The sequence below is a fragment of the Protopterus annectens genome, chromosome 8.part0 (genome assembly GCF_019279795.1).
Source record: "Protopterus annectens isolate FY-2018-M chromosome 8.part0, PAN1.0, whole genome shotgun sequence".
In the NCBI taxonomy this organism is placed as follows: domain Eukaryota; kingdom Metazoa; phylum Chordata; order Ceratodontiformes; family Protopteridae; genus Protopterus; species Protopterus annectens.
Genome location: NC_056741.1, coordinates 388,555,769 through 388,578,268, shown reverse-complemented (window position 1 = coordinate 388,578,268; position 22,500 = coordinate 388,555,769). Strand labels below are relative to the sequence as shown.

Sequence of the window (22,500 nt, the reverse complement as noted above, 5' to 3'; positions counted from 1 at the left end):
TCTCTGTGTTGAGTAATGAAATTGAGCTAACTTCATGCTGATTGCATTGTTCTTGTTTTCTAGTGTGAAGATTAAGCCCTTATCCATGTTTTAAGTACGGCAGACTAACCAGGGCGAATTCATGATCACATGACCGTGGACATGGACTTTGTCCTGTCGGATTTTATTCGCTCCACAGGGGCGGACCCAGGACTAGCTAGAGACCTGCTTGAAGGTAAAAATTTAAGCATGGAGTTTTATGATTGAGCTTGTGTAGAAGTTGTGGGTTGGCTTAATGGTTAAGGTGTTTTCCTCACAAATTAAAGGTCCATGGTTTGATTCTCACCTTTGAATAGGAAATTGGCTAGACTTAAAATGGCTCACAACAACAGCTAGCCAAGCAGTTAGCTATGAACTATTCTGTGCACCATTCTGTAAGCAACACTACATTTCATAAGACATTATGTTCTTGTGAAAAACAAATAGTGGATATACTGTGTATTTCTTGGCTTTACTAGAAAAGCTCACCTAGACTCTGACACAACTTGCTCTGAGGGAAATGTTAGTTTCCAGTATGTTGTACTGCTTCATTGCCGCCGTCTAATTTTATTATTGTGATCATACTTCTCGACCTCTTACAATAAGAAATCCAGACAAAGCTATAAGTAATGCGACAAAGACCTAAAAATAGGGACAATTTTTAAGTACTGCTCTTACAAACTTAGAAAGCGGAGAGAATAACAGGTTTTCCATTAGCATGAATTTTCTGAAGGGTATGATGTCTAAAACTCAAATGTCTGTCATTATTTTTTGGCTTAAATCTTCAATGATTTACCAATGATTTGCTAGAAAAACACTTTATGAAAAATGGACTAAAATATGAAGCAATAATCTGGACACTCTGAAAATCTGTACAGTTGAGAGCTATGAATGCGATTTATTTTCTTTACACTGTCTTTTACTTGTATTCTGATTGTAGTTGCATATTTAAATTAGGAAAGTGACCACAGCTGTACCTCTTGTGAGTCACATAGAGAGTTGAGGCTCATTATCTGTGAACTGAAGGTGGAGCTAGGAACTAAACCTTCTATTTAAGGGGTGAAATAAAACATATGAAGGCTTTACTGGAAAAGCTCACCCAGACTATGACACAACTTGTTAGGAAGGAAAGGTTAATTTGTTTTTGCTTTCTTGTATTTTGTATTGCTCATTGCTTTCTTATATGATTTATATTGTATTTTACTTGTATGCTCTTTTTAATTGCATATTTAAACTAGGAAAGAATCTACATCTGTGTCCCTCCCTTAAGAGTCTCACAGAAATTTTCCCCCACCCTTCCACCCTGGTGCTATTGCTGTTAAACTCTACTGTCTTTCTAGTTGCCTGCCTCTTGTGTTAATTTGACCACATATCTGCTTTCCTCTACTTTCATTGGCTGTTGTGAGTAGGCACAAAATTGTCCTTTTGTGGAATCGCTCTCCTTCAATTTAAAATTTATTGGCCATCTCACTGTATTCTATAAAACAAGAATATTAAAGTGCCCACCCCCTTCCAATATATCTTGCACTTTGAAAATTAGTGGCTGTCCAATTAGATAGCTGAAGCTTAAGTTACCCCCTTTCATATCTAACTGCTTATTGTACACTGCAGCTCCTAGGATATTAACTCATCTTTTTCCATCTTAACCTTTAACATGTGCAGTTCTTACTCCAAGACCACCACATTCCACCATAATCTGCCTCTCTCTAGTCATCTTGGGATTGGTGTTTCTCTTTTGTTCCTGGTGAGAGAAGGCTCATAGGGACATTATTTCCTGGAGACTGCTGATCACTGGAAAGCCTAATAACTGATTCATAGGTGCCAGCTTGGAATTAATTTGTGCTTATATTTTAGTTCTGGTAAGAGAAGGAGCAGAGTGCATTGATTTCTGACTGTTTTTGGTTCAGCAGTGAGTGTTTGTGTTTGACCTTCCTGAGGGGTCTGGTTGCTATTCGAGGCAGCTACCAGGAAAAGGCTACAATAAGTATATTGTATCATCAGGGACAAGACTGTGAACCACCACACAGCCTGTGGCCTGCTTCTCATCTTGGGATTGGTGCTAATGTTTTGCTTCTGGTGAGAGAAGAAGCAAAGGAGCATTGTGTGAAGCTGTGGGGAGACCAGTAATAGTAGCCGGGTCTATATTCTATTCTGAAAAGCTGACAATGTAGAATCCGACATTGTCGACACGAAAATAGGAAAAGTGCAGAACATTGAAAGGGTAAATGGAAATCTCCGTAAGGGGAGATTTCCGTTTACTTCAATGTAGTGCGGTCTCGGAGTTGGTATATTTAAGTAGCAGGGGGTGTGGGGGGTGAATGGGGGCTTGCCCCCCTGCCCACACCCTTTACATATTTTTTTTTTAGTTTATTTTTATGAACATTTGAAATTTTAATAGTTCGATCAATAAAGGTCGACCTTTAGCGATTCGAACTATTAAACTTTTGATGTTCTAATATAGACCCTAGTAGCCAGACAGTAGCCATTCATGTGGCTCCCCTCCTTTCCTCATTCTTGACCAGCTAATTCTTTCTTTTCAGTAAGCACTGCTTGATTTGTTTCAGAATATCTGCCTAAATAATACATCTGTAAATCATCAGGATCTATTTATTAGTTTCCCCTTCGAGTGTTTGTCAATGCCCTGTATAGATGCAGACACCTTGAGTTGACATTTCTCCTGTAAAATTTTACACTGTTAAAATTTCACTAGTACCTAGTTGCACACAGGACAACTAGTGTGCAGCACTGTCCCCAGAGTTGCAAACTGGATACTCCTGACATTACTTTATATTCTTGCTGCAACTGTCTAATCAATAAAAAAGGGCCTGTTGCCATGGGTATGATATTTCCCACTGTCTGCATTACCAGCTTGGTGGATATGGGCATCTTGAGGCAGTGCAGAAATTGTTTCATGTTTACTGGCAACCAGTTAATTTTAAATAAATTGGTAAGTTATTTGAGATGTATATTACGGAGTGTCACTGGAGGCAAAGCTCGCACATAAAAGCAGTCCTAATGTCAATATGGTTGTCAGTAGTGCACATCTTGCACCCATCACACACAATTCAAAGCAGACACATAGACCCACATATGCTGAGGCACTTAAGTGTGACCTTTCTAAACCCCAAAGACTGCCTAGATGAAGCACACCTAACATGCTCTCAGCATCCCTGAATGCACTCTTTCAAAAATGACACCCGCATCGACATGTACAGCCGCATCTCATGGAGCCTCTACTTCTAAGCCCATAAGGCAAGCTACCACACAGTCCAACATTCTAGTCACTGGAGGATCCATTGTGAGGCATACTGATGTCCCTCTTACCAAACTGAGGAAGGAGAAAGTTATGGTCATTTGCATATCCGGGACCAGTATCAGCCACATCACACACGCACACATATTCAGGTCATTGAGTCATACTGGTACTTGTGGTCCAGCCATAGTCCATGTGGGTGTGAACGATCTGAGATGCATCTCCCTAGACTCTACAAAGAGAGCCATCATGGAATTCTTGGAATATGCGTTATGAGCAAAATATGACTAATTTTAGTAAGAGGTTATTTTCTGTTGTCATTCTAAGGGGGTGCAGTGTTGTCATCATGGAAGGAAATGGTCAACAGACCACCCTGCTTTGCCAGGGATGATCTGCACCTCTCCCCTCTGGGCTTTAGACTATTGGTTAAAACATTGTCCTCCCCATAGTGCCTTTTTTTAGGCAATGCTAGACTTCCAATATAGCCAGTAAAAGCCAAAAAAATCTGAAAGTGGTACTGCTCAGTGCTAGGAGTCTAAACAAAAAAAAACTCACTCCTTAGAAGCTCTCTTCACCCTACAGAATGCTGGCTTCTGTGCAGTCACTGAGATGTGGTTTAAAACCATGGAGATCATACCAGTAGTGCAAAATTATAATGCTTTCCACACATTTAGACCAGCTGCTATAAAGACAGGGGCTAAAGATGGAGGTGTCTCGATTTACATCAAAATAAATATACCTCAAGACTAGGCAAACAGGACAATGCACTTGTGCTTCAAGTGCAAATTAACATAGGCAAAATCCAGTACCACTTACTTGCAAGCTATAAGTTCTCTGTCTGACCCAGGAAACCCATACCATGTATTTAAACTTCTTGGAAACACTTGCCATTCAACCCAATACCAAATTCATGGGTGACATAAATTACGCACTATTAACTGGGAATCCTATATGACACCAAACATGCAGCCACAGTGATTCCTGGATTTCGTAAACACAATATCCCTGGATTAGATTGTCAGTACACTAACCAGGGGTGTGACCATACTGGATCTGGTCCTCGCTAATATGGGAGAGTGCTACCCACCCCCTATTGTAATGTCTTTTCTGGTAAGATCAGACCACAAAATGAAGTAAAACTAAAACATGGAAACTGAGCTAAACAAGGAATTCAGAGGAACTACTCCAAGGCTAACTTCCTGCTGTTAAGTGATAACTTGGCAAAATTTCAAACCTCATAAACAATGTGAACACTGCCGCCTATGTGGAACTGTTCACAAAAACCCTATATAAGCATGTTAATAGCTGCCTAGAGGCATCTGTACCCACCAGGAAGAAGTACAGTACTAAATCAAAAAAGAGGCCACCCTGGAGAAATCACAGCATCAATAGGCTGTATAACAGAAGGAAGAAAATCATGGCAAAAATTGGGAGGTGCAGCACTCGGCTGGATAAAAGCAATCTCATCAGACTGGACAAACAGCTCAGAGGACAACTAAAGTCTACCAAAGCCAAATTTGAGGTGAGACTATTTCCACACTGAGGAATGTATTTGCTTGGAAACAGGTCTTTCACTAGAGCTGGTCAGATGTTATGATTTACTTGAACAAGAAGGCCTTGCTTTGCACCCATTCTTTCTATTTTGCCTGCTTTGGTGGATGTATTAAAAGATGCCTAATATGTCTGAATTCGATGTTGTCTTTTCAGTAAGTCTAAACTATTTGGTATTATCTGATCAGAAGCCAGCAACTTTTAGACTCTTGGGTCCAAGGCTTAGGCTCTTCCCTCTATCCATAATTCCCTCCCATCTTTACAGTTTCACATATCTCTTCTACCATTCATTAGACTCTGATACGACTTCTAAGGCTAGCATAATCTTTGACTGATGTCCTTCAAGGATGCATCTGCAGTCTTCACAAATGGGTTGTCCTGTCGTCAGGCAGCCCTTCGGTCGGCCGGATTCCAATGTCTGGGTCTGGCTTCGGCTGGTGTCGCACTTCACCCGACGTCATTGCGGCAGTTCTTCGGGTATAAAGGCATCAGCTGACGCCATTTTCCTCAGTCTTTCTTGTCGCGTGGCGCCCGAAGCAGAAGCTGTTCGCAAGTGCCGGTCGGTCAGATCCAGAGATTACTACTACCGAATATTACTTCGAAGACTTCTAAAAAGCTAAGTACCCCGTTGGGGACTCTTTCTTGCCTCAGCCGATGTCAGAGAAAGTGAATAACTGTTTATCTTGTGGGAAACAAATACCTCATAAAGATTTCCACTCCTATTGCATACATTGTTTAGGCCCAGACCACGACATAGCAGCTTGTCTAGCCTGTGCTTCTTTTAACCGACGGACGCTTAGACGTCAGTTGGAGTTTGCTGAACAGATTTTCGGCTCCGATTTTGCATATATTATGCCGTTGGATCCTCCGACTACGCAAAGTACCAAAAAACGCAAAGAAAAGGACCGACACTCGCGGTCCGCGGTTTCGGCCGAAACCACGGTTAAGCAAACCACGAGTGTCTCGGTTTTGGCCGAAACCGCGGTTAAGCAAACCACGAGTGTCTCGGTTTCGGCCGAAACCGAGCAAGCGGTTCTTTCTTCAGCCGAAATCATGCCTTCTACCGAGGCCTCTTCTAACCTGGTAGAAACGGCTTCTGAAATCCAACCTTCTGTTGCGGTTTCACAGGATTTATCAGATACCATTCCCCTGGATATTTCTACCCCTGCATGTGGAGCTGCTAGGCCTCCTGCAGCAATGTCTATTAAGGCCTTTGCCAGGGCTAAAGCAGCCAAAGCATCAAAAACGGTGCCTGCCAAGCCCCCCTCTCTCAGGCCCAGCACCAGCTCCCATATGCTTACTTTGGCTGAGGATCTCATCTCTTTAATTCGTGGAGCCCAGCCTCATCCAGACAGGGCCTCTCTCCCTCCTCCAGAAAAAAGGCCTAGAGCAGAGCCCCCTGAGCCAGTATCCACAGATGATTCCTCTGATGACTCAGAACATACAGACCCTCCTGAGGCTGCTTATTCTCCTTGCGAAGACTCTGATGCTGAGAGTCCATCCCTTCAGCCTCTCCTCCTGAGGAATTTTCCTTTGGGGAAACCTTGCATGCTATGAGGGAACAATTTCAGTGGCAGGGCCAAGATTTCTCAGACTCCAGAAAAAGGCTTAGGACCTTTCTACATTTGCCACAGCATAGGCCTTTAGCTATACCTCCAGTACTTTCTGTTGTTGATGATGCATTTAATGATGCTTGCACTGCCCTGATTCATTACCTCCGGCTCCTGCTAAGCCCGATAGGTTCTACAGGGTCCCGGACACTCATCACCATTTATATAAGGCTCCTTTTGCAGATCCAGAGACTATCTCCCAGGGTCCTAAAGCCGTAGCGGCTACTTCCACTAAAAACCCCCTCCCCTCTGAAAGGGAATCCAGGTCCTTAGAGAGATGGGGTAAAAAAGTATACACCTCTGCTACTTTGTCAGCTAGAGCTTTGAACTGCCAATTTCATATGATTCAATACCAAGAGTTTATGCTTAACCAGTTGACTAAAAAGCTGTCCTCTGAAGAATCTTTAGATAAGAAATATGTTCAAGAAATGGTACATAACATACAGCAGGTTAGTAACCATTCTTTAAAATGTGGCTATGATGCACTGGAGGCTTCCTTTAGATCAGCCATGACTGGCACAGTTATCAGGAGGCATGCATGGCTGAAAGAACAGGCATTACCAGACCATGTCAAATCAAAGCTTTTGGATGCACCTATGGACAAGGTCAGTTTATTTGGTACCCCAGCGCAACAGGTACTAAAAAAGATGGAAGAGAAAGCAAAATCTGTACAAACAGTGAAAGATTTCTTACAAGTTCAACCTCCAAGGTTCTGCAGGAACTGGCCCTCCAAGAATTGGTCCTTTCCAGACTCCTCTAGGGCACAAAGAGGCAGGAATAGGCACTCGAGAGGCAGAAACCAAACCAGGGGTGCCTACAGGGGACGCCAGTGGCAAGGTAACAACCAGCGAGGCACGGATGCAACCACCACCACTACAACAACTCATTCACAGTGACTTGGTGGCACCGCCTACCAGGGAACAACTAGAAGCACCCTTAGGCGGAAAGCTAACCTTATTTTCAAAGAACTGGCATTGCATCACAAGAGAAAAATGGATTTTGCAAACTATAGACCAAGGTTACAGGTTCCATTTCCATACTCTAGCAAGCAAAAGAGGAATGCCAAACCTGCCACCTACTCAAAGGACAGAAGCTCTAAAGCAAATATCTCAATTACTAAGAATGAGAGCTGTGGAAAAGGTACCACCTTTGGAGCAAGGAAAGGGATTTTACTCCAGACTCTTCCTGGTACCAAGAAAAGAAAACAAATGGAGGCCTATTCTAGACCTGTCCGCTTTAAACACATTCCTCATTGTTCCAAAATTCAAAATGCTGACCCTACAGCAGCTTCTTCCCATGCTGGGCAAGGAGTCTTGGCTGGTAACTCTAGATCTCAAGGAGGCATACCTGCACGTCCCCATAAGACCAATTTGCAGAAGATGCCTCAGATTTTTTGCAGGATCAGAGCATTATCAATTCTCAGCATTGCCCTTTGGCTTATCTACTGCGCCCAGAGTGTTCACGAAATGCCTGGCATCAGTAATCGCTCATTGCAGACTTCAGGGGATTCAAATCTATCCCTACCTGGACGACTGCCTGATACAAGCGGACAACAAAATAAAACTAGCAGAAGACCTACAAAGAGTCATTTACCTGCTGCAAGCCCTGGGATATACAGTCAATATAAAAAAGTCAAGGCTGATTCCATCCCAAAGAATAACCTTTCTGGGTGCAGAACTGGACACATCAAATCAAATGGCATCCCTAACTGCAGAAAAGAAAGAGCAGCTTCCTCTCTACTTCTTGGCATTAACAAAGCAGAACCATCTAACTGCAAGAAAAGTGCTGCAAGCTCTAGGCTTCATGGCATCCTGCATAATACTGGTTCCTCATGCCAGGCTGCATATGAGAAAGCTACAATGGTACCTAAAGAATTTGTGGTCTCAACACAAGCACAGCCTAGAAACCAAAATTCCAATGATTCCCTGCCTGAAGAAAGAGTTCCTATGGTGGGCTCAGGCCTGCCAATCAAACTCAGGATTGCCCTTCTGCAAAAGCCAACCAAAACAAACCATCACGACAGATGCCTCAGACCTCGGTTGGGGGGCACACATGCTGGACAGGTGCATTCAAGGCCTATGGGCTCAAGACCAGCTGCACCTGCACATAAATCTAAAGGAAATGATGGCAGTAAAATTGGCAGTCCAGGCCTTCAAACCTTTTCTCCAAGAAGGTCAGCTGATAAGGACAGACACCACAGTTATGTGGTACATCAACAAACAGGGAGGCACACACTCGTATCCTCTATGCCGGCTGGCACTGGACCTATGGGATGTGGCTCTGAGCTACAACATTCAGTTACAAGCAATTTATGTACCAGGGAAGGAAAACATTCTAGCAGACATATTAAGCAGAACTACCACAGATGCCCACGAATGGATGCTGCATCCGGACATCTTCAAAGCCATCACAAGAGAATGGGGATTACCACAAATAGACTTGATGTTCTTCGTCTTCCATTGCTGCAGTCCTGACTATTGGGTATAGTCCGCGTCCAGTCGGCCCGAATACCAGAGTATAAGGCTGGCGTCGGTCAGGCGCATTAGACTGACGCCAGTACGTCAGGGTACTACGCGCATGACCGACGCCATATCCTCAGTCTTTTGCCGCATGGTCCGATGCAGAAGCAGTTTTGCGAGTGCAGGTTGGCGTTCTGAAATATTTCAAACCGGAGTTTCAGACCGAAACAGAGTTGGCTAAGTACCCGTTGGGGAACATTTTGGTTTTTCTTGCCTCAGTATTTTACCGGATGTCAGAAAAGTGAATAACTGTATTTCTTGTGGGAAACAGATACCTCATAGGGATTATCATACCTTGTGTATACCTTGTTTAGGGCCTGAGCACGATGTTGTTGGTTGCCGCTCTTGTGCTAGGTTTAACAAACGCACTATTAAGAGGAGGTTAGACTGTGCCAGGTTAGTGTTTGGGAAGCGTTGCAATTATAAAATGCCGTCGGATGCTCACGCCGCCTCCAAGAAGCAAGGATAAAACAGTGAAGCCTAGGGTTGATGAACCGCAGTCCCGGACGTCGGTTCTTTAGAAGGCTCAGTGGAGCCGGAGGTTTTGCCAGGAGTTTCCATGGAGTCCCAGGCTGAAACTATACTATTACAGGATGTGCCCTCTCAGGAGGTAGGCCAGGTTGAGGGGGCTTCTCTGGTGACTGTTCTTCCCTCTCTTCCCAAGGTAGTTAGAGCCTCTCCTTCTGTTGCCAAAACTTCTTTGAGAGGTAGGCCTAGTTCAGCTTCAGTGGGGGCTTCTCCTAGCATTTCGGGTTCTGTACCTAAGAAACATATGCTTAAAATGGCAGAGGATTTGATTACTATGATTAGAGGTTCTATGCCCCCGCCTGATAAGAGGCCTAGGGTGGAACCAGAGTTTGATAGTTTTGAACAGTGTTCAGAGGCTTCAGAATCTTCTGTGGAAGATATGCAGGAGTATCCTACTTATTCTGATTCTGATGTGGATGATTCCACTCCTACAGCTTCTCCGCCTGAGGATTTCTCATTTTCAGAGACTCTGCATTCCATGAGGGAGCACTTTAAATGGGAAGGCCAGGATTACTCTGATTCCAGGAAAAGGCTTAGGGAATTCTTGTTTTTACCCCAGCATAGGCCTTTAGCTATTCCTCCTGTGTTGAATGTGGTGGAAGATGTTTTTGCAGAGGCTTCCCTGAACCCTGACTCTTTGCCTCCTGCTCCTGTTAAGCCTGATAGGTATTATAGGGTGCCCAAGCTCATAAATATTTGTTTAAGAGTCCTAGGGCGGACCCAGAAACAATTTCTCAAGGGCCTAAAGGTGTTAAGGCTTCTGTGGTTAAAAATCCTGTTCCCACTGATAAAGAGGCAAGGGCTTTGGATAGGTGGGGAAAGAAAGTGTATACTTCTTCCACTCTAGCCATGAGAGCATTGAATTGTCAGTTTCACATGCTAAAATATCAGAATTATCTCCTTTCACAATTGAAATCTAAGGTGGATGCTTTGGAAGGTATTGAGTGTAAAGAGTTGCTGGATTTGGTTCATGTGTCTGAACAAGTGGGTAAGCATTCTTTGCAATGTGGTTTTGATGCTGTACAGGCCTCCTCGAGGGTGGCTGCTACCAGTTCTGTTCTTCGCAGGCATGCCTGGTTGAAGGATCAGAATTTAGCTGAGCATGTTAAGACAAGGATTTTGGATGCTCCTTTACAGTCTGATGTGTTGTTTGGATCGCCTGTGGAAGCAGTTTTAAAGAAAATGGAGGACAAAGCTAAGTCTATGCAAACTGTTAAAGATTTTTTGCAGGTGCAGCCACCAAAGTTTAGTAGAAATTGGCCTGCTAAGGGGTGGACATATCCTGCTTATGATTCCCAGTCTAGGGGTAGGTCTAGACGTGGTAGGGGCAGGGCTCAAGGTTCTTTAGGCCTAGACAAGGGAGTTCACCTGCTCAGACTTCTGGTGAGGGCAGGGTCAGTCCTTTCGTAAACAGACCCAATGACCTGTCTTTTCAGCTGCCAACAGATTCCGCCTGGCAGCTCCTTTGGGAGGAAGACTGTCTCTTTTCAAAGAAAATTGGGATTTAATTACTCAAGACAAATGGATGCTGGATATCATTCACCACGGTTACAGATTTTATTTCCATACAATGTCCCCTTTCAAAGGCATGCCAGACGTTCCTCCTCCACAAAGAAAAGAGGCTCACAAGCAAGTTTCTCAGTTACTTCAGATAGGGGCCATTCAGCCAGTCCCTGTATCAGAAAGGGGCCTAGGATTTTATTCTCGCCTGTTCCTTGTACCAAAGAAGGGGAACACGTGGAGACCAATTTTGGATTTATCTCTCCTCAACACGTTTTTGGACATTCCCAAGTTCAAGATGTTGACGTTACAACAGCTTTTACCTCTGCTGGGCAAAGATCACTGGATGGTAACTTTAGATCTCAAGGAAGCTTACCTTCATGTGCCTATAAGGCTAAGTTGCAGGAAGTATCTGCGTTTCGGCTGGAAATTCTCATTATCAGTTCTCTGCATTGCCCTTTGGCTTATCTACTGCCCAGAGTATTCACAAAGGTTCTGGCTCCAGTGATAGCTTACTTCAGGCTTCTAGGAATTCAAATCTATCCTTACTTGGACGACTGCCTGATTCTGGCTCAAGAAAAGGAAGACCTTCTACAGCATCTGGAATATGTTATAGCAGTGCTAAGATGCCTAGGGTATTCTGTGAACGAAATAAAGTCCAGTCTAGTACCCTCTCAGGACATGTGCTTTCTGGGTGTGAGACTGAATACAGCAGCCCAGATGGCCTTTTTAACCCCGGACAAACAAAAGAGTCTGTCACTTTACTTCCATGTGTATGCCTTTCCACCTCTGCCTCTTCTTCCAAAGGTGCTATTAAAGGTCAGACAAGACAGGCCAAGGATGATTTTGATAGCTCCAGATTGGCCTCGACAACATTGGTACCCACTACTACGGAGTCTGGTACAGAAGCCTCCATGGCCTTTACCTCTGATTCCTCATCTGTTATCTCAGAAGGACGGTCATCTGCTCAATGTCAAGCTTCATTCTCTTCATCTAACAGCCTGGCATATTCTGTGTTGAAACACAACAGGTCTCAACTTCCTCAACAAGTTTTAAATGTGATTATGGAAGCTAGAAGACCTAGTACAAGGAGAGTGTACGCAGAAAAATGGAAGAGATTTTTATTTTGGAGTACAGCAAAGAATTTGGAGATTTCTGAGCCTAATTTGAGTGTGGCTCTTCAATATCTTACTGAGTTATTGGACAAAGGTTTGTCCTTCTCTTCCATTAAGATTCATGCTGCAGCAATTTCAGCTCACTATGATTGTGACCCACCTTTGTTTTCGCATCCTTTGTTCAAGCAGTTTCTTAGAGGGCAAAGAATATAAGACCCCCACGAGAGCTCCTACTCCTGCTTGGGATCTCAATTTTGTGTTGGAAAAACTTACTCTACAACCTTTTGAGCCTGCAGCTACTGCTGAATTGAAATACTTGTCATGGAAGACTGCTTTTCTGTTGGCTATTACTTCTGCAAGAAGGGTGTCTGAGTTGCAGGCCCTTATGGCAGTAGAGCCCTTTTGATTTTCCATAAGGATAGGGTATCATTACGCACTAATCCTTCCTTTATGCCTAAGGTGGTTTCTAGTGTGGCTTTAAACCAAACTATTCATTTGCCTACGTTTTATGCAGATCCTCAAAATAAAGGGAAAAGATTTTGCACACTTTAGATGTACACAGGCAATTGCGTTATTATTTAAGCAGAACTAAGGATTTTAGGCAGTCCCAGCAGTTGTTTGTTTCTTTTGCTTTGAGTTCACAGGGCAAGCCTGTGTCAAAACAAACTATTTCTAGGTGGATTGGCTTTTGCATTGCATTTTGTTATTCCCATCATGGCAAGGAGATTCCAGCTGGGATTAGGCCTCATTCCACTAGGGCTACTGCCACTTCAACAGCATTTCTAAGGGGTGGCAACTAAGGATATTTTGGAAGCAGCTACTTGGAGTTCAGTGCATACTTTCTCTAAGCATTATCACCTTCCTATCTACTCTAAGTCTAGGGCTGGTTTTGCCACAGCTGTTTTGCAAGGCATGTTGTCAGCTCCTACTTCTTTATGATTTGCCAGCCTCCCTTACCTCTGCTTTGGGATTCTACCCAATAGTCAGGACTGCAGCAATGGAAGACGAAGAACATAGTACAGTTTTGTACCTACCATAAATGTAGATGTTCGAGGATTCCATTGCTGCAGTCCAATTTACCTCCCTCCTTCCCTCTGTATTTAGGGGTGGTTGTGTAGGTGAGTTTACATGCTTATATTTTTGTATATATTGTTGTATATATTGTACATGTTTTTGGTGCAGGTTTTTTGGGACTTGTCTTTTTAAGGTCTTCTGACATCTGGGGCAAGAAAAGACTGAGGATATGACGTCGGTCATGCGCATTAGTACCCTGACGTACTGACGTCAGTCTAATGCGCCCTGACCGACGTCAGCCTTATACTCTGGTATTCGGGCCGACTGGACGCGGACTATACCCAATAGTCAGGACTGCAGCAATGGAATCCTCGAACATCTACATTTATGGTAGGTACAAAACTGTACTTTTGCATACCCACTCAATCACCAGCTAAAGAAATTCTGCACAAGGACGTACCACCCACTTGCTTGGAAGGTGGACTCCCTATCTTTCAGTTGGAAAAACCTGATAGCATACGCATTCCCACCACTTCCTTTAATGCACAAGGTGCTTCTGAAGATCAAAGAGGAACATCCGAGGATCATTCTGATAGCTCCAGACTGGCCAAGACAACATTGGTATCCATTGCTGAGGAGCATGTCCCGGGAACAAATATGGACACTGCCCCTGATCCCATTACTGTTAACACAGAACAACTTCAACATCCTGCATCCAAACCTGAAAACTCTGCAGCTAACTGCCTGGAACATTACATGACAACAATTAACCCAAATTTATCCCAAAGGGTTAAGGACATAATCCTGGAGGCTCGAAGACCTTCAACAAGAAAGAATTATGCAGCAAAATGGAAAAGATATCTCACTTGAGTACTGCAAAGGGGCAAGAAGTGACACTGGTGAACATAGCCAACATCCTGGAGTACTTGGCAGAGCTCTTCCATACAGGCCTGTCCTACTCTTCCATCAAGATACATGCCTCAGCTATTTCAGCAGAATACAGCTTGGATCCTCCTGTCTTCTCGCATCCTCTGCCCAGACAGTTTCTGAGAGGAATTAAAAATGTGAAACCTCCCCGGAAACCTCCATTACCAGCATGGGACTTGAACTTTGTACTAGAAAAATTGACACTTCCCCTTTCAACCAGCAGCAACAGCAGAATTACAATACTTATCCTGAAGACTGCATTCCTGCTGGCAATAACTTCAGCAAGAAGGGTCTCTGAACTACAGGCATTAATGGCAGTGCAACCCTTCCTGATCTTCCATCAAGATAGAGTGTCCATGAGAACAAATCCTACATTTATGCCTAAGGTGGTATCCAGAGTCTCTTTAAATCAGGCTATCCACCTTCCTACATTCTTCCCCAACCCACAGAACAGGGAGAAAGGCTACTACATACCTTGGATGTGCATAGACAATTACGCTACTACCTGGACAGGACAAAACCAATAGAAAAACTGACCAGCTTCTGGTAGCATATGCAACAGGGAAGGAAGGAAAACCAATTTCAAAACAGACAATCTCCAAATGGATAGGAAATTGCATTAGATTTTGTTACTCCTATCATGGAAAGAAAACTCCAGAGAACATCAGGCCTCACTCCACAAGGGCTACAGCCACTACCACAGCTTTCTTACGAGGAGTGGCTACCAAGGACATTATAGAGGCTGCTACTTGGACCTCCGTGCATACATTTGCCAAGCATTATAATTTACCTTTATACTCTAGATCCCGAGCTGGTTTTGCCACTGCTGTTTTGCAACCCATCCTAACTACACCATAATCTCTACTCATTCCTCCTCCCCTAGTTTAGCTATGGTATTCTACCCATTTGTGAAGACTGCAGATGCATCCTTGAAGGACATAGTACAGTTTTGTACCTACCATAAATGTAGATGTCCGATAGGAATGCATCTGCAGTCAGGATTACCCTCCCTCCTTCCCCTCTGAGGTACTCCTAGGGTATTTGCCAACCTTCAGCTAGCTTGGGGGGATCTATTATGGTGTAATTGTTTGTATATATGTACATACATGCTTATTTTGTGTGTTTGCTCTCTACTATTTGGAAACTTTGGCATTTATCCAAATTTAGCCATCCAAGAGGGCACCTGGGGCAAGAAACACTGAGGAAAATGGCGTCGGCTGATGCCTTTATACCCGAAGAACTGCCGCAATGACGTTGGGTGAAGTGCGACACCAGCCGAAGCCAGACCCAGACTTTGGAATCCGGCCGACCGAAGGGCTGCCTGACGACAGGACAACCCATTTGTGAAGACTGCAGATGCATTCCTATCGGACATCTACATTTATGGTAGGTACAAAACTGTACTTTCTTGAGAGAAATCTCCTATTTCTTCGCATTTTGAGTATTTAGGTTAGCGTTGTCATATCACAGCAAGAGGTTCTCCGGTTCGATTCTCGGCTGGAGCGTTTTTGTATGGAGTCTGAATGTCCTCCTCGCGGTTGAGTGACATTTAAAGACATGCAGATAGGTGCGTGCGTGAATGGGTGTGCCTTCTTTGAAGGTTGGGCGTTGGCTTGGTACCTCGGCACCGTAAAAGTCCACTGCCAATCATTAGCAGGCCAGAGTTCCGCTGTGGTGACCTGTAACTGGGAAAAGCCGAACGACATTAGTTTAGTAACTTTAGTGACAGTTTTCTCTCTTGGATCTTGTTAATATTGATTTTTTTGCAGTGCTATATCTCGTCAGTGTGCTGTAGGTATTTTTCCTGACTTCCTTTCCTGTAGCTAAAATGTTTTTAATAGATATTAGCAGTTAATAATAATATTTTTGTAGCATTATGCTTTTCTGATTATGACAGTAGATAATGTGATATTGGCCATTAGGGTCTGTTTTCTTGTTTGCTACACTTAGTAGGTAAGTTGTGATCCATTGTCGTCTATTTTTGTTCATTTCAACTATGGATGTTTGGATTCAAACTCGGTACTGGCTCTGAAGCTTCTCAGTTAACAGGGTCTGAGTCCTTCCCTACCCATAATTCCTCCAGTCTACCCTGTACCTCAGATCTCGTTTGCCTCCTGAAGAATTCAGTTGCATCTACAAGGGCTTGTCGTATCAATTTACTTTTCTTGTGATATTTTTGTGTTATTGTATACTTCTCCCTTTACCAAGATTTGTTTTCTCTGCAGCTTAGGTGTAGGTTTAAGGTTAGAATTATATTTAGAGTTAAAATTAGATTTTAGTACATTTGACCGTTAGGAGTTATTACAAGGTATTACAGTTTGTGAGGTAGTGTGCTTTCCCATATTGTAGGCATTAGACAGTATTTTTTATAGGTTTTTAGAATAGTATGTTGTCTAAACATGATATATATAATCTTTAGTATTGTGTGTTCATAGGTGTTTACTAGGCTAATGACCACAAGGGCCTTTTTAAGCCTAGCCATGCATCCCAAATCTCTGACAAGTTCTGATACCCTTGACAAGTGTAAGCATGGGCTTAGATGTCCTTCATGGATGCATCTGCAGTCATAACAACTGGGCTGACCTGTCGTCAGGCAGCCCTTCAGTCGGCCGGATTCCAAAGTCCGGGTCCGGCTTCGGCTGATGTCGCACTTCACCCGACGTCATCTCTGTTGGTCCTCGGGTATAAAGGCATTGGCCGACGCCATTTTCCCCAGTCTTTCTTGCCGCGTGGCGCCCGAAGCAGAAGCTGTCAGTTGAAAACTACGATAGCATCGCGTTCCACTTCACTTTATTTTGCAAGGTACTTCTGAAGATCAAGGAACATCGAGATCATTCTGATAGCTCAGACTGGCAAGACAACATTGTTATCCATTGCTGAGGCATGTCGGGAACTTAAATATGGGCTGCCCCAAATCCCTTCTGTGTGCGCACGAACAACTTCAACATCACCATCCGACCTACAGACTCTGCATGCTTGCCTGGGGCCTTCACAGCCATAGTAACAAATTTATCCCAAGGTTAAGGACGCAATCACGGAACCGAGGCCTTCAGCAAGAAAATTAACGCAACAAAATTGGAAAGAATGTCCTCGCCAGTACTGCAAAGGGGCGAAGTGGCACTGGTGAGCCGCCAAAGCATCACTAAATTGCCAGCGGGACTCTTCCGCCTGGGCCTGTCCTACTCTTCCATCAAGATACATGCCTCCGGCTATTTCAGCAGGGGAATACGGCCGGATCCGCCTATCTTCTCGCATCACTACCCAGACAGTTCTAGGAGAATTAAAATGTAGAAACCTCTGAAACCTCCATTACCAGCATAGGACTTGAACTTTGTACTAGAAAAATTATGACACTTCCCCTTTCAAGACCAGCTGGCAACAGCAGAGATTACAATACTTATCTGGAAGACTGCGACCTGCTGTAGCCAACTTCAGCCGGAAGATTCTGAACTACACCACAGCGACGTAATGGCGTTAACCGCCTGATCTTCATCAGATAGAGTGTCGCAGAACCGATCCTGCATTTGCTGGGTGGCGTCAGGTCTCTAAAGTCAGGCTATCCACCTTCAATTCTTTAACCCACAGGAACAGGGAGAAAACACTACATACTGTGGATGGTGCATAAACGGGTCGCTACTACCTGGACAGGACAAAACCCAATGAAAAAACTGTGTAACTTCTAGGTAGCATACAACAGAAAGAAGGAAAACCAATTTCAAAACAGACAATACTGGATAGGAAATTGCATTGGATTTTTGTTACTCCTATCATGGAAAGAAAACTCCAGAACATCAGGCCCTCACTCCACAGGGCTACAGCCACTACCGCTTTCTACAGGAGTGGCTACCAAAAGGACGATATAGAGGCTACTGCAGACCTCTGCATTTACCCAAAACACTATAATTTTTAACTATACTCTGAATCCCATTGGTTTGCCACTGCTGTTTTGAGATCTAACTTCATAATCTACTCATTCCCTCCTCCCTGGTTTGCTTATAGTATTCTACATTTAAACACAAAGAGACTATGGAATCCCTTCCTTGACCATAGTGATTTGTACCTACCATAAATGTGGATGTCAGTAGAATGCATCTGCAGTCAAATCTCCTCCTTCCCTCAAATTACTCCTGGAGTGTTTGCCAACCTTCAGCTAGCTTGGGGGGATCTGTTATAGATTATAGTGTTTGTATATAATGCATACATGCTTATTTTTGTGTTGCCTCTCTACTATTTGGAAACTTTGGCATTTATCAAGTTGAAAGCATAGAAGGCACCTGGGGCAAAACACTGGGGAAAATGAAAGTATTAACGCTATACCGAAAGAACTACGCCAATAGCGTTGGGTGATCACGACACCGAAGCCAGACCCAGACTTTGGAATCGGCCGACCGAAGGGCTGCCTGGCGGTGACAGGACAACTTCGGTACCAGAAAGCTGGATGCATTTCCTCGGACATCTACATTTATAGTAGGTACAAACTGTACTTTCTTGAGAGAAATCTCTGTTTCTTCCCTTTTAGTATTTGAGTTAGCGATTGTCATATCACATGAGAGTTCTCAGTTCCGATTCTCGGCTGGGCGTTTTTTGTATAGATCAAGATATCCTCCCTCGCTGATTAAGTGACATTCAAGACATGCAGATAGGTCGTCGTGAATGGGTATGCCTTCTTTGAGAGTTACAGGCGTTAACTTGAGCCTCGGCTTGGCATAGAATGCCAATCATTAGCAGGCCAGAGTTCGCTGGTGACCTGTAACTGGGAAAACCCGACGACATTAGTTTAGTAACTTTGTTGACAGTTTTCTCTCGCTGGATCTTGTTAATATTAAATTTTTTTTGCGGTACTGCCTCTAGGTCAATTAATGCTGTGATATTTTTCTGACTTCCTTTCACTGTAGCTAAAATGTTTTTAATAGATGTGTAGTTAATGTCATATTTTTGTAGCATTGTAAGCTTTTCTGATTATGACAGTGATAATGTGATATTATGCATTGGTCTGTTTTCTTGTTTACTACACTTAGTAAGGTAAATTATGATCCATTATAAATCTATTTTTATTCATTCAACTAGATATTTGGGTAAACTTCGTACTATGCTCTAAACTTCTGTAGTGCAAGGTACAAGTCCTTCCCACCACCATTCCCTCAGCTCCCTCAATCCATTGCCTCAAAAATTATTACATCTAAAAAACTTATCATATCATTGGCGGTGTGGTGGGGGTGGGCGCGTGGCGGTGCCGGGCGCGGGCACGTGGCGGCGGCTTTCACCTTCTCTATTCCTACCTTCCTTCTTATATGCTGCCTATCCTTTCTTCAGCAGGGCTTCCGCCGTTCACTCGCCGCGGTGATCATCACTTCATCTCTTCTGGTGGCGCGTGCCGCCGGCGGGCGCGGGACAACTAAGCAACTCTGGCAATTATACGCGGACGGAGACGGACGGCGTAGCGTTGTCCGTTTTGCGCCGGCGCGGGCGCCATGCGCGTGCGCTCCTGCCTCCCTGCGGGCAGTGCGCCGGCGGTCGGTGGCGTGGTATTCATCCTGTTTGTGGCGGGCTTCCTTCATCCTTCTTCTTCGGATGTTCAGCAATTTGGGTGGCGGGCGGGCGGGCGGTGACACCCTGCTGTCAGACGGTGACGCGGCAGGGCGGTGGTTGCGGGCGCGGGTCAAAACCATTCCACCACCACAATCAAAAGCCTGTCTGTCGAGGCAGGCCTGCTTCATCTCAGGCGGGGTTTGCCAGGTAAAACTATTCAACCTATCGCGGGTGGTGCGGGTTGGGTGGTGCCGTTGCTGGCGCGGGCGGCGGGTGGTGGCGCTCCGGTCGTGCGGTGGTGAACGCGGCAGGGTAACGGTCGCGGTTGGCGCAAACCGCCGCTTCTGGCCAAGCCTAAAATTATAAATCCTTACAATCACAGCTAAAGCAAAATCCTAATTCCATACGCCCAAAACAGGAGTTCTATGAGTGAAACAGGCATGCCAGACAAACCCAGGCCCTTTGCCGATATCAAGCAAGCAGACCACATCACAACAGGCAGCTGGACCTGGGATGGAGGCCCCTGCTGGGACAAATCGTGGGGACATGGACACGGACAACCCTGCACATCAACTAAAAAGTACGGCGAAAGTGAGCTGGCAATCAAAGTTCAGACCATTTCTCAAAAGAGGGCCAGTTGATGATAAGGACCAGACCTTCCTGAGTATGTGACATCAACAAGCAGGAGGCACTCCATTCATACCCCTATGCAGAATGACTTTGGAGCTGTGGAACCTGGCACTCAGCTACAACATCCAGATTACAGGCAATATTTGTACCGGAAAGAAAAATATTCCTATGAACATATTAAGCAGAACCACATCGGATGCCCACGAATGGAAACTGCACCGGACATTTCAGACCATCTCAAAAAGAATAGGGGAATGCCTCAGATAAACCCTCTTGCATCTCCTCTCAATCCACCAGCTCAAAATTCTGCACAGGACATTACACCCACACTGGCATGGAAAGAGTGGTTAAACCCTCCTTCATGGAAGAGCCTGACCGCTGCAAATTTCCCTCTTCCCTTGATACACAAAGTATTACTAAAATCAAGGAAGAGCGTCCAAGGATAATCTGATAGCTCAAACTGGCCCAAGAGAACACTGGGTACCCCACTGTGAGGAGCCATGTCTCAGAACAATATGTGTCCCAGTGCCTTGTGATGCTAACTCAGAACCAACTACAGCATCCTTCATCAGAGCCTAAAGCGTTACAACTGACTGCATGGAGACTTCACATAGCAACAGCCCAACCCAGAACTTTCTCAAAGAGTTGAGCATTATTCTTGAAGCCATAGACCTTCAGCAAGAAGAAATTTAATGCTGGAAAATGGAAAAGGTTTGTCATTTGGAGTACTGGAAGAGGAAAAGATGTCAAACATACAGATATGCCTAACATTCTAAATTATCTGGCTTGAACTTTACTTCATTCAGAGCCTGTCCTGCCTCCTCATCAAGAATACATGCACTCAGCTATTTAAGCCAGGAGATACAGCTTTGATTTTTCTGTTTTCACCCTTTATCAGGCAGTTCACTCAGAGAATCAAAGAATGTAAAACCTCCAAAACCACCATTACTGCCCAAAAGCTTGGGACTTAAACTTTGTGCTAGAAAAAGTTGAGCACTATCACCCTTTACGGGCAACAGCAACAGCAGACCTCTTCGCACTGTCCATGAAACTGCTTTCCTACTGGCGAATTACTTCCCAGCAAGGAGGGTTTCTGAACTACAGGCCTTAATGGCAGTACAACCCTTCCTAATCTTCACCTTTTACAGATACGATGTCATCGCAAGGACTAATCTACATTTATGCCTGAAAGGTGGTATCAAGAGTGTGTCTTCGCTCAAACGGCAATCCCACCTACCTACCTTCTTTCCCCAACCACAAAACAGAGAAAGAATACTGCATACCTTGGATGTACATGAACGGCTCTGCGCTACTACTTGGACCAGAACAAAAATAGCAGCTTGAAAGACTGACCCAGCACTGCAGCCCTGTATTGTGACCAGGAAGGAAAGGAAAAGCTATTTCTAAACCAGACAATCTCCAAATGGATAGGAAATTGCATCGATTCTGTTACTCCTTCCATGGAAAGCCAATTTCACAGGAACAGCAAGACCTCATTCTACAAGGGCAGCAGCCACTACCACAGCCTTCTTCACGCGGGGTGGCAACCAAAGACATTATTGGCTGACTGCGCAGACCTCCGTGCACACATTTTGCCAAGCATTATAATTTGCCTCTATATTCCAGATCCCGAGCAGGGTTTACCACTGCTGTACTGCAAAGAGGATCCCTAAACGCACTGAATACTGGTTTTATCCTCCTCTCCCTGATTGGCTACTTGGTATTCTACCCAGTTGTTATGACTGCAGATGCATCCATGAAGGACATAGTACAGTTTTGTACCCTACTACCATAGAAATGTAGATGTCGAACTGGATAGCATCTGCAGATCGAATCTCCTCTTCCCTCTAACTCTTAATTTACTCCTAGGGTGTTTACCCTTCTAATAGCTAGCGCTGAGAAGTCTTTATATGAGTATATTTATTTGTATCTCTTACCACACCTACTTATTTTATGTGCCTCTATTTTTTGGAAACATTGGCATCTATCAAATTTATCAGAGCTACTAGCATCTGGGGATAAAAACACTGAGGAAAATGGGCGTCAGCTATACCCGAGGACCAACAGAGATGGCGTCGGGTGCGATACGTATCAGGCGACCGGACCGGACTTTGGAATCCGGCCGACTGAAGGGCTGCCTGGCGACCAGGACAGTTAATGCTGTTGCAAGATGCCTATCCGGATTCGGACATCACATTTATCGTGGGTACCAAAACTGTGCTACTGGTGATGTATTGGTTACTTATGAATGTACCAATATGTCAGACAGGGTTTACAAAAGTGTTCTGAATGTGGACACAAGCTTT

At 44.3% G+C, this 22,500-nt stretch overlaps 1 protein-coding gene across 4 annotated transcripts in view; it reads left to right on the top strand.

The window, feature by feature from the left end:
* The window catches only part of OTUD7B (OTU deubiquitinase 7B), a 1,511,480-nt gene that overhangs the window by 298,579 nt on the left and 1,190,401 nt on the right, over positions 1-22,500 (top strand). For 3 of the 4 annotated variants that reach the window (XM_044079900.1, XM_044079901.1, XM_044079899.1), the window contains exon 2: positions 64-214. The exons of the other annotated variant lie outside the window; for it this stretch is intronic. In XM_044079900.1, the coding sequence (XP_043935835.1) occupies positions 130-214 (85 nt within the window). In that variant the 5' untranslated portion in view covers positions 64-129. The remainder of the gene's footprint in view (positions 1-63; positions 215-22,500) is intronic. 4 annotated transcript variants of the gene reach the window in all.